Source organism: Chinchilla lanigera, unplaced genomic scaffold (assembly GCF_000276665.1).
Source record: "Chinchilla lanigera isolate Chin_1 unplaced genomic scaffold, ChiLan1.0 scaffold00001, whole genome shotgun sequence".
NCBI classification, from domain to species: Eukaryota; Metazoa; Chordata; class Mammalia; order Rodentia; family Chinchillidae; genus Chinchilla; species Chinchilla lanigera.
The window spans coordinates 43,465,176-43,478,153 of record NW_004955402.1 but is presented as its reverse complement, the minus strand read 5'-3'; the positions used below and the strand labels follow the sequence as shown (position 1 = coordinate 43,478,153).

General features: G+C 36.3%; 1 protein-coding gene across 2 annotated transcripts in view; it reads left to right on the top strand.

Moving 5' to 3' along the window:
- The window catches only part of Lman1 (lectin, mannose-binding, 1), a 30,234-nt gene extending 17,636 nt beyond the window's left edge, over nt 1–12,598 (top strand). The window contains exons 11-14 of one of the 2 annotated variants that reach the window (XM_005373001.2): nt 1,095–1,248; nt 9,779–9,900; nt 10,168–10,230; nt 11,698–12,598. In XM_005373001.2, coding sequence (XP_005373058.1) covers nt 1,095–1,248; nt 9,779–9,900; nt 10,168–10,204 — 313 coding nt within the window. In that variant the 3' untranslated portion in view covers nt 10,205–10,230; nt 11,698–12,598. Of the gene's footprint in view, nt 1–1,094; nt 1,249–9,778; nt 9,901–10,167 lie in introns of both variants that reach the window. The other variant, XM_013511080.1, reaches the window with a different exon arrangement.
- Nucleotides 12,599–12,978: the final 380 nt, after the last annotated feature.

The following is a 12,978-nucleotide window of genomic DNA, read 5'->3' as shown; positions in this document are numbered from 1 at the left end:
GATTTTCCAGGCGTATCTACAGAACTCAGAAAAGCTGCTGTACTTATGGTTACGATTTATTACAACAAAACAATATAAAGTAAAATCAGCAAAGAAAATGGTACGTAAGTGGAGTCAAGGAAAAACCAGGAGCAAGCTGCCAGTTGTCTTCTCCCACTGGTCTTGTGGATAGTGCAGATGATCGCCACCTTAGCATGGTTCCGCTTAACAATTTTTCAGCTTTACTGTGGTGTAAAAGCAGTGTACATTCAATAGAAACCATACTTCAAATTTAAATTTTGCCATTTTCCAAGGCTAACAGCATGTGCTATGACAATGTCTTGCGACACTGGGCATTGTCGTCCAACCACAGATTGCAGTCACCCAGGCAGTCAAGAAAGTAACACCTAATACTTTATAGCATACTGTGCTGCTAAGCTATAAGTCAAGGATCATCTGTACTTCATCTTCCCAACAGTGTGTTACAGCATGTGCAGGGAACGATGAACCAGGAAAAGTCACGCAAGCCTTGGTGTCTAGAGTTTCTGTCAGTCGTCAGTCACATGGCACCCATGCGAATGACCTTAGATATTCAGTCTACAGTCCCAAAAAGTCAGTCTCCCAGAAAGGCCCCAGGCAAATAGAAACAGAAATAGTAATAAATCACAGTGTTTGCCTACACTGTAATCAAAGGCCAGTCCTGAAAACCTTTGGAATCTGCAGGGTTTAGACAACGCAGCTTTGCTGAGTTAATCCTTTACTGTACAATATTGAACACCTGGAAAAACTTGTAATAGCTTCGTTAAAAGTTCCATCCATTATGTTATTCAATATCCATTTACATTGTTGGTTTTAATACATATTGTAGCAGTATATACATACTTCAGTGGTATTCTCTTTGTCGTTTTTAGGTGACCTTTAATAAAAAATAAAAGTATAATGTTAAATTGTAGTTTTACAAATTATTTTTTAGTTTTGAAGAAAATTCAATAAATAGCTCTGTACTTTTTTAATGATCTGATGTGTTGGGCATAAAATGGTATAACTACTTGAAATACGTGGCAGAAAACAGTCATTTTTAGAGTGATACTGTGTAAAGGGATTTTCTGTTTCAGGAATTCCATGAGTGAAACTGTCAGACTGGTGAGTGGGATACAGCACCCGGGCTCCGCCGGAGGCGCGTATGAGACAACGCAGCACTTCATGGACATCAAGGAGCACCTGCACGTAGTAAAGAGGGACATAGATAACTTAGTGCAGCGAAATATGGTAACTTCGTTTCCTTTTCCTTTTGTAATTATAGCACTTAGAAAAGGAAGAACCCATATTTGACTGTTGTGCAGTACTGTAAATAATTTTGATGTTTTAGTTAGTGCTGATGCTCGTTTTTAATGTTCAAGGCAATAGAATTGTTCCATATATTCCACATGTCCATATGTTTTCATTTCCTAGTCGTTTAAGGTGGAATAGAAGTTCCCATGGCAGTTAACCCTTAAAGAGCAAAGAGGCATGGTGTAGAAGTTTTATATGGAGGATTTATATTATCATTCAGTGAAAATATTTTCTGATTCCCATTTTAATATCTTCTCTGATCCAGGTTTTCTGAAGTGTATTTCATTTGTATATTCTTCCCCCAAGGTTCTGATCTGATAACTTTCTTGCTATCTTGTTGGCTTTGCTCAGTCAGGGTTTATGCTTGGTTTAGTTTCGTTTAGATTGGATTGGGTTGAAATCTTTTTGTTATGTAATTGTCTTGTGCAAGATTTATTTGGCAGTCCTTTATACTTTATATGAGGCTTTATGTTTTGTTTTTTTGTTTTTTTTGTTTTTTTTTTTTGGTTTTTCTCCGGTACCAGGAACCGAACTCATGACCTTGCGCTTGCCAGGCAGGCGCTTTGTCGCTGAGCTAAATCCCCAGCCCGAGGCTTTATGTTTTTACAAGCCTTTTTTAACCTTTGATATTCTTTAGGAAATATGTTGTTACTATTAATAATAAATTGACTTTCCTAAGATCATTAGCCAGTAAGTGGTAGGGGGGAAATGTTACTCATCAACTTCTAATTTTGTTTCCTTAATATTTTTGGACACTGCTATATATTTATTTATTGGCTGGAATATTGGGGCTTGAACACATGGGTGCTCTACCTCCAGTCCTTTTTACTGTTTGTTTATTTTTTTATTGTTGCATATTAATAGTATGAAATAATGATATTCATGACGTCATATTGGTACATAGGTATAGTGTTTTGACTGTTTTCATCCTCGTTACACCCCTCGTCCTTCTCTCCTCCCTCCCCCATTCCTTTAGAAAACTGCCTTCAACTTTGCCATCCTCTCTCCTTTCTTGCTATATTTACTTTTATTTATTTTTAGATTTCTCACTTAAAAAGCAGGTGATTTTTAACTCTCTGAGACTGGCTTATTTTGTTTAACATAATGGTCTCCAGTTCTGTTTTCCTGCAAATGACATGATTTCATAATCTCACATTTTCTTTTACCATTCATCTGTGGGGATCTGAACTGTTCCTGGTGCTAAGCTGTCGTGAGTTGCACCTCCGTAACCATGGGAATGCGTGTTACATTGTTGTATGCTGTCTTTCAGTCTTTTGAGAATATAAAAGAATAGAATCACTAGATCAAATGGTATATCTATTTTAGTTTTTAGAGGAATCTTCGTACTGTTTTTTATAGTGGTTGTACTAGCTTACATTCCTACCAACAGTTGAACATTTCCATTTCCCTGTATCATCACAGGCATTCATTGTTTCTGACTGGAGGGGGATGGAATCTCAACATAGTTTTGATTTGTGTTTCCATAATGGCTAAGGATGTTGAACATTGCTTCATATACTTACTGGCTATTTCTATTTCTTCTTTTAAGACCTCTTTATTCAGTTCATGTGTCCTTTTTTTTTTTTTCTTTCTTTTTTTTTTTAATGAGGCAGGGTCTCACTTTGTAGTCCAGGCTGGCCTCAAACTTGTGGGGATCATCCTGCCTCAGCCTCCTAAGTGCTGGGATTGTGGGTGTGCACTTCCACGCCTGGCCCTACTTGGCTGTTTATTGATTGAGCTGTTTGTTTTACTGTTGTTACTGTTTTTGGTGTTTTAAAAAATTCTGTATATATTCTAGATATTAATCTCCTATCAGAAGAGTAGCTAGCAAAGATTTTCTTTCCTTCTCTAGGTTATCTGTTCCTCTGTTGATTGCTTCCTTTGCTGTACAGAAGCAAATATAGTCCCATTTGAATTTAATAATGGACCCATCTGTTGGCTCTTTATATTATTTCCTGTACTATTGGGGTCCTATTCAGGAAGTCTTTGCCTCTGCCTATGGCTTCAAGTGTTTGCCTCTTCTGTGTTTTTCCCCACTATTTGAAAAGTTTCCAGTCTGATAATGAGGTCTTTGATTCATTTTGATCAGATGTTAGTACAGGGTGAGAGGTAAGGGTCTAGTTTCAGTCTTTTCATGTGGGTATCTAGTTTTCCCAGCACCATTTGTTGAAGCCACTACCTTTTCTCTAGCATATGTTTCTGTCCCCTTTGTCAAAAATCAGATGACTACAGCTGCATGGATTTGTTTTTTCGTCTTTTTTCTATTCCGTTGGTTTATATGTCTTTTTATTCCTGTACTGTTATTTTTGTTACTGTGACTTTGTAGTATGATTTTTTTTTTTCCCCCATACCAGGAATCAAACTCACTACCTCACACTTGCCAGGCAGGTGCTATGCCGCTGAGCTAAATCCCCAGCCCCTGTAGTATGATTTTAAATAAGATAATATGATGCCTTTAGCTTTGCTGCTTTTATTTAGGAGTGCTTTGGCTATTCCAGGTCTTCTGTGCTTTTATAAAAATTTCAGGATTATTTTTCCTAGTTCTGTGAGAATGTTCTTAGTGTTACACTAGGGACTGCATTGAATCCATAGATCACTTTTGGTAATATGGCCATTTTGACAGTATTGGTCCTGGCAGTTCATGAACAAGGCATGTCTTTCCATTTTCTAATGTCTTCCTCAGTTTCTTTATTCAGTATTCTGCAATTTTCATTATAGATACCTTACACCTTCTTGGTTAGGTTGTTGCCTCGTGTTACGGTTTTTATCTAGATGTCTGCCAAAAGCTGCATGTGCTCACAGGAGCGACTTCTAGAAGGTGACTGGATTGTCAGAATGTGTAGCTGATGTGCCAGGAGGAGATGGGCTCTGTGGGAAAAGGCAGGTCCCTGAGGGTGTGGCCTGGAAGGGTTTAGCTCCCTCCCTGGCTCCTCCCTGGATCTCTCTCTGCTTCCCCACTGCCCCGCCTGAGCAGCTCACCTCAGCTGTCCTGGGCCGTGTGCCTCTGCCGTGCCGTGTTTGCTTGCAGCCAGGTGGTTGTGGACTGAAACAGGAGCCAAAATAAACTTGGCTTCTTTGAATTGTGGGCGTAGCTATTGTGAATGGAATTTTTTCCTGATTCCTCCCTCACTAGGTTTATCATTGGTGAGCAGGAAAGCTATTAATTTTGTGGGTTTTTGTATTCTTCCACTTTGCTGAATTTGCTAAAAATCTGGGTGAAGTTTTTAAAGTCTGTGTAAAGGATTATATTGCTAGCAAATAAGGATAATTTGACTTCTTCTTTTCCTGTTTGTATCCCTTTTATTTCTTTTTCTTGCCTAATTGTCCTGAAGTTTCAAGTACTGTACTGAACAGGAGTGGTAAGCGGGGACACCCTTGTCTCATTCCTGATTTTAAAGGAATGCTTTCAGTGATTCCCTGTCAATACTATGATGTTGGTTGTAGGTTTGTTAGTACATTCAGCTTTTATCAATTGGAGGAAGATCTTTCTATACCTATTTTCTTCAGGGTTTTTAACATGAAAGAATGTTGAATTTTGTTGAAGCATTTTTTTTCTGCATCTATTGTGATGATCATGGGGTTTTTATTCTTGGTTTTATTTATGTGGCATTTTCTTTTTTACATGATCAGTACATTGGGATGAAACCATCTTCATCATTGTATATGATTTTTAATGTGTTGTTGAATTCTGTTTGCAAGAATCATACTAAACTCATCATGTTCATCAAGGATATTTTTCTGTAGTTTTCTCTTTTTACTGGTTTTGCTGTCAGGGTAATCCAGACTTCACAGGAGAATTTGGAAGCATTCTTTCCCTTTCCGTTTCCTGGAAAAGTTTGAGGAACATTGGTGTTAGTTCTTTTTAAAAGTCTGATAAGATTCTGTAGTGAATCTGTCAAGTGCTAGGCTTTTCTTCGTTTGTTTGGATCTTTTTTTTGTGTACCGGGAATCGAACTCAGGACCTTGTGCTTGCCAGGCAGGCACTGTGCTGCTGAGCAATATCCCTGGCCCCTTTTCTTCATTTGGGAGGGTCTTATTATTTCAGTCTTGTTGCTTATTATTGATTTGTTTATTATGTCTTCAATTTTGGAAGGTCATGTGTGTTTAAGAATTTATTAAATTATTTTAGATTCTCCAGTTTATTAGGATGTAAGTTTTGTTGTGATCTCACCTTTTTATTTATAGTTTTTACTGATTTGGGTTTTTTATCATTTTTTGGTAAGTTTGGCTAAGGATTTATCAGTCTTATTTATTTAAAAAAAAAAAGCTCTTTGATTCACTGATCCTTCTTATTGATCTTTAGTCTCTGTTTCATTTGTTTCTGCTCTGATCTTTATTATTTCTTCCTTCTACTCTGCTTGGGTTTGGATTGTTCTTGTTTTTCTCAGCCCTTAAGATGCATCATTAGGTTATTTGGAATTGCTCTTTTTTCTGATATAGGCACCCACGGCTATACATTTCCCTCTTAGGGCTGCTTTCTTTGTGTCATACAGATTCTTTTCTTTGTATTTCTTTTTAAATTTTTTTAAAAAAATTTTTATTAATACATGAAAGTCCATTGTTACTTGATTCTAGGAATTTTAAAGTTCCTTAATATCTGGTCTATTCATCCAACAAATTATTTTTCAATCTCCATATGTTTGTGTAGTTTTTATAGTTTCTTCTGCTATTTATTTCTAGTTTTAGTTCATTGTGATCTGATAGGATGTATAAGATTATTTCAGACTTTTTTTTAAATCTTTATGACCTAATATATGGCCTGTTTTGGAAGAAGTTTCATGAGTGATTGCTGAAAAAATTGTGTCTATTCTTGTTGTATCAAATACTCTGTAGACCTAAATCGTCCATTTGGTGTATAATGTAACTTCGTTGTTTCTTTATTGAGTACTTGTGGGGGCAGGTGTCTGAGTGACCTGATTCTGGGAGTGGTGTGTTGAACTCATTCACTATGATTGTTTTGGGATCTTTCTGACCCATAATGTCAAGTAGTGTTTATGAAATTGGGTGCAGTAATGTTTGATGCATATATATTTATAATTATTACTCTTCTTGGCAAATTGTTCACTTTACCAATATGTAGTGGCTATCTTTGTTTCTTTTTACTGATTTCAGTTTGAAGTCTACTTTGTTGGTTGTAAGTAAGCTACTATTGCATACTTTTGGGCTCCAGTTGCTTGGACTATCATTTTCCATCCTTTCACTTTGAGAGTGTAGGTCTTTTGCAGGTGAAGTGTTTCTTGTAGACAGCACAGAGTTGAGTCATGTTATTTGATCCAGTCATGTCTTTTTATTGGAGAATCAAGACCATTTACATTGTGTTGTTATCGAAAGGTAGGTATTCATTCTAGTCATATTGTTGCTGTTCTAGTGTTTGATTCGTTCCTGATTTTCATTTGTTTATATATTCTCCAATTGAGATTTTTTCTTTCCCTTGATCTCATGGTTGTGGTTGTCCTCTTACTCTGTGTTTAGAATTCTCAAAAGTACTTTCTGCAGTGCTGTTTTAGTAGTGGTGAACTGCTTTACTTTAGCCTTATCTTAGAAGGTCTTTGTTATGGTGGATACATTGTATCCACTTGAAGTCTGGAAGCTTAACTAAGTAACTCAGCAGTTCTACATCCTGGAGTATACAGGACATGCCCTTACCCTTCTGCGATGTTGTTCATTGTGTCAATTTGAGACATTTAGAAGGTTAACTGAGTGACTCAGCAGGGGGCCAGGGTCCTCACCTTGTAAACAAGCCTGTGCCTGTACAAGAGGAGGGCATAGAGATTGTCCAAGTGCTACACCCACCCTCTCTGGGGTTAGGGGGCAGGGAGGGGGAGCCTGCTTACAATATAAGGGAGGAAAAGAGGCTTATTCTCTCCCCACTCTTGCTCTTGTTGCTTTTGCTGTCTTCTACTGCCTTGAATTGTTGCCCTTGTGCCATACCACCCTGCCTTGGAGCCAGCTGATTATGGACTGAAACCTCCACAAACTATGAGCTAAATCAACCTTTCCTCCTTAATTTTGGGTGTTGGGTATTTTGTCTTAGCAATGAGAGAAAAGTAACTAACACAGTCTTCATTTATCCTTTGATTTTGAAGGATAGTCTTGCAAGATATAGTACATTGGCAGTTATTTTCTTTAAAGGTTTAAAATATATCATTCCAAGCCCTCCTGACCGTTAGGGTTTCTGTTTAAAAGTCTGTTGTTTTTCTGATGGGTTTGCCACTATAAGTGATTTTGCAGTTCTCACAGATTATATTTTTTGTTCTGAATTTTTGGCAATTTGTCTATGATGTGTGTGGAGATGTTCTTTTCTGGTCATAACTGTTTGGGAGTTGCAAATGTCTCCAGTATTGACTATCCATCTCATTGCCCAGATGTGGGAGATTATTTTGCTATAGTTTCAATGAATAGGTTTTCTGTGCCATGTGCCAGTACTTCCAGTCCCTTGTCAAGGCCAGTGATTTTTAAATTTGGACATTCAGAATTGTGTAGGAGCTCACTGATCTTTTTGTTCTCATTCTTGTTTTCATTACCACTGACTGAATGTTCTAGTATGTCCACCTTGTCTCCAACTCTGATACTCTTTCTTCTGATTCATTGTAGGTACTTCTTTAGTTGGGTTTTTTATTTGACTAGTTAAGAATTTATTTTTAGTATTTCCTTTTGGCTGTTTTTCAGAACCCATTATTTCTATACCAAAGTAGTCTTTCATATTATGTGTTATCTTCCTTAATGTATTCAACTGTTTATTCGTATCTTCTTTAAGCCCACTGACCATTTCACTAACTTATTCATTCAGCTGTTTATTTGTGTCTTCTTTGATCTCATTGATTGTCTTGACTATCATTCTTTTTTTTAATTCTTTGAAAGTTTGTCCACGTAAATATCTATAGGATCAATTTTGGGGAAGTATGAATTTTTGGTGGCATTTTATTGCCTTGTTTTCTTACTATTCTTGTGTTTTTGTGTTGAAGTTTGAAGATCATGAGGGTAAATACCTCATAGTTGTGTCATTTTAGAGAGTGGTTTTTCTCCTTGTGATGTTCTCTGGGCTGTGGGTATGTTGCACACTGCCTTTTTAAACTATATTTCTATGTATATGATTTTTTTTTGTTGTAAACATGGATGACTTAGTTTTCTTACCATGACATTTCTAAAGCCTGTTTTTTTATTTTTGTTTGTTTTTGTCTTTTTGAGGCAAGGTCTCACTATGTAGTTCAAGCTGGCTTTGAACTCACTTATGTAGCTATCTTGGTTACTTTACCCTCGTTGCTGAGACAAAATACCTGACACCCAGAATTAAGGGAAGGAAAGGTTTATTTAGCTCACCGTGGAGGTTTCAGTCCATACTTGGCTGGCTCCAAGACAGAGTGGCAACAGTTCCTGGCAGCAGAAAATAGCAAAAGCAACAAGAGCAAAAGGGAGGAGCAGCAGCTGAAAGAGCAAGCCTCTTCCCCTCCCTTATACTGTGTGCAAACTACCTGCCCCAGGGCAAGTGTAGCACTCACATCCATAATTCCAGCCTTGGACCATGAATCAATCATAACTCTAGAAGCCTGCCCCATGACTGCATGAGGCTTTGAGGGGACATTCAGATACAAACCGTAGCAGTAGCCCAGGCTGGCTCAAACTAAGGGCAATCCTTCTGCTTCAGCCTCCTGAGTGCTAGGATTACAAGCATGTACCACCATGCCCTCCTTCTAAAGCATTATTATCTCAATTTTGTTTGAATTTATTTTTCTCCAACTTTGCCATTGTTTCAGTGGCCAACTTGGTGCTGTGACAAATATATACACTAAAAAACTTTGCCCAAATAGATGTAGCCATATTGAGTACAACTAATCTTAGAAGCCATATGTCTGGATACCTTGATGGAAATCTTTGTCCCTGGTATTTAATTAGCTCCGTAAAATAGAAGGGATACTTACAGAAATAGGAAGAGAAGCCTTTTTGAGAACACTACTCCGTAATGTTGAATGCTGTGAGATTTGAGAAGATCAAGGCTGACAAAAACCCATGATATTTTATCAAACAATTCATTGCATTGTAACTCTCTAATTTATTGTCTTACCTGGATTACTTTTGGCACTAAGGAATGTAAGTAATATACCAGTACAGCAAGTGTGAACTGCAAATGTGGGAGGAATTATGGTCTATGATGGCTCTAAACTCTAGAATCTTCAGGGCCATTAAAATTACCACCCATAAGGAAGATAGGCACCAGAGGCAGTAACTTAGCGACCAGAGAGGGACCGCATGAAAGCCTTCCCATGTCAACTACTCTTTAAAAAAAAATGTATTTTTAAGTTTAAAAAGTAAAATGTGATAGATAAAGGAATAAAAAATATTTGGGAGAATGTACATGAAAATACTTGCTTGTATAGTAAACCATGAGTTTTATAAAGTTTCACATATATGTCTTTTTTCCACACTACTGATTTGAATGATTGTAATAGAATGTTCTTTTGCCTTATAGCCATCCAATGAAAAACCGAAATGCCCAGAACTACCACCATTTCCATCATGTTTGTCTACAGTACACTTTGTTATATTTGTAGTGGTACAAACAGTGTTATTCATTGGTTATGTCATGTATAGGTAAGTCTTTTGATAAAGTTCGTCACAATATTTTTCTTCATCTATTCAGTTTGAAATATTCTATCAAGTAATGTATCACCACAACAGAACTTTTAATACCTATGAACTTTTGTTCATAATCTATTTCTGTTCATATTGGGAGTTCATGTATAGAATATATGTTTACCTGAATGTATTTTATTTCAAAAGGCTTTGGTATTTTAATGTTAAGCAACCCTATTTTTTTACAAAGCTAAGTACATAGAACTTCTTTTCTTTCTTTTTTAGGACTCAACAAGAAGCAGCCGCCAAAAAATTCTTTTGACCACCATTTTCATATGTGTTAATCATGTATGTATGTACAAAATGTCTTTTTGAGGGAATTTAAGTATTTAAATTGCTTCATAGTCTAAATTATTAAGTTTTGTATAAAAACTATTGAAACATTGATTTTCAGTAAGAATAAACATTAAAACAAAGAAAACCACATGTAAATTTGTTGATAGCACTTAAACGTGTTCAAATTTCAGTCCATAGATTGCAACCACTGAACAGAATATTGACAAGTAAGAGCTTAAATAATAGAAAACAAGGGACATCCCCTAGTTATGAGTGTTACCCTAAGTCTCCAGTATTTGAGATTTCTTTATTTAGCATAAACACATTTGCCTTCACGCTTCCCAGTATATGAGGTCAAATTAAGAGTTCCCTGTCATATGTATTTTGTAAACAAAGTCTTTTTTTAGGGGTCAGAATTTTCTAACATAAGACCAGTCCTGCAGTCCTTTAATATTAACACAGCACCCTCTGAAATCAAAGAATATTTTGTCTGAGAGCTTTAGGATGTAAATAATGGGCTTCAGAATATTTAGTGAAATGCTTTTTTCTCTTATTACCAATGCTATATTTTACTTTTAAAGAAAATTTTTGGGAAAAAAAATAAGAGCTGCTTTTTGCCTTAAAAAATTGGGTATTTTGTCTGGGAATACATTTATTTCATGATGGCCCGTATTTCTCATTGTCTTCATTCCAATTTTATATCAGCTAATATTGTAAAAACAATTTTTATATTAGTATTTTTAATTTAAGGATTTTATTTCTCCCATTTTGTCCAACCTGTAATTCAGCTCAGATTGCATGTTCTGAAGATATTTTAAATTCACAAAACATACCTGCAACCCAGGGTTTTTAACTAGTTGTGTATTCTTTTAAATCAAGGAGCTTGTTTAAATAGCAGTTTTAAGATTTTTGAAGGGAAAATTTAAAAATAGAATATATACTTCTGATTTATTCCTTCTAATGTTGGAACTAAGGATGCTGTGAAGCACTTGTTAGTATACTCACCATGGGATGGTGAGGGTGGGGAGGAAGTTTTACAGTCTTTGTACATAGTTCTAGGTGTTAGAGAAAGCAGGTGTAAATGACATTTTAAATACAAATTTAATTGTTATTCTCACAGCTCCTATAGACTTACTTTTCCTGGCTGTCTTTCATGTATCGTATGATCCACAGTAATACTGTTTTAAAAACCAGAACTGTTGAATTCTTTCAAGCGTTCCTCATTTTGTTCTCAAATGTCATTTACAAATTGGACTGGCAACCTGAAAGCTATATAAAAATTTAGTGAAGAACTCTGTATTACGGCAGCACTAGCTAGAATTGTGTGTACAATCTCATGTTGCTTTTTGTTAGCTTTTCCCCTAGAACTCTGAGAGAAAATATACCAGTGAGTCACTTTACTTCAGTCACTTGAGCATATAAAATGCTCCTCTCACACTTCTCCTCTGTAGTATTAACATTCTGAAATTCATGTTTCAGAGACGGCATCATCACAGAATTTACTCGTATTCCATGAAAAATATTAATACCTTCAGAAGAATGTTTAAGTTGTAGACTATGAACCTTGGGAAATCCTCTTGAGATAAAAGGCTGCCAAATCCAGTATTATAAAGTCCATGGTCACATGTGGCTGAACATTAAAGGAATACCAGATCTGTGCAGTATACATATTTCAGGCTAAAATGCAAGGGGAATCGTTCTGCTCACTCCTAAGGCAAATGGCGATGGCTGTTATGAAAGATCATGAGCATGGATCTTTTTCTTTTTTTTACTAATGAATTTACTTTGCTTAAAATCACTCAGTAAAATAGTTTATTCAGAATGTTTATCTTATTTGAAGTTAGGTTGTTTTCAAAATCATTGACTGAATAGCTTGTTTCAGTGGAAAGATCAGTCACTGCCAGAATTCTTTCATTTCTTTACTCTTGTATAATTGAATTTACTCACTTCTCTCACACCAGCAAGTATCTTACAGGTGCCTTGGACTAAAACAAAATTTATTGTAAATTTTTAATGTAAGTCATTGTGTTTATGATGCCACTTTTAAAAAGAAAATGCAATTACATAATGACTAATACTATGTACCTATTTGTATTCTAATTATTTGAATATTTTATCCAGCTTGAAACTTTAAAGTCACAGATAATAACCAGTGAGTTTGTTAAGTATTAAAGACATCTCATTGTTTCTCAAAGTATGATCTGTAGACTGTCTGGGTCATGGAATGCTTGTTCAGAATACAGAGTCCAGGGCCGCTTTGCAAGCCACCTGCATCAAAACTATGCTGGGGCTGCAGGGTATCAGTGTTCAACAGGCAACGCCAAGGATTCAGAGCACACTAGTGGCCAAGAACCACCAAGGTGGGGGATGAAAAGGAAAAACAAAACAAAAAACAGAAGCTTTGTTGGGTTACAGCTGACTGAGAACATAATTAACTTTATTATCAGTGAAATTAGCAAATGTGCACTGATTCTTTTATACTCACAATTTACTTAGTGTTCCTCTTCCTAGAACTCTGGATTCCTTAGCAACTACTAACCAAATCCAGGTTGTTACTTGTAGCTGTTGGCACATCTTCAGATCACGGTCAGGCCATGAGAACGCCCATCGTGAAGCCTGCCTGCTAATGCGCTTTGCTTTCCTGATTGTGATTGTGGTGACATTTTATCTCAGACAACTGTACTTTTTGATAATTTGGGGACAACAGAAATTACTTGAATAAAGGATTGCTGCTTTGCAAAGATATAATCTTTGTAAAGA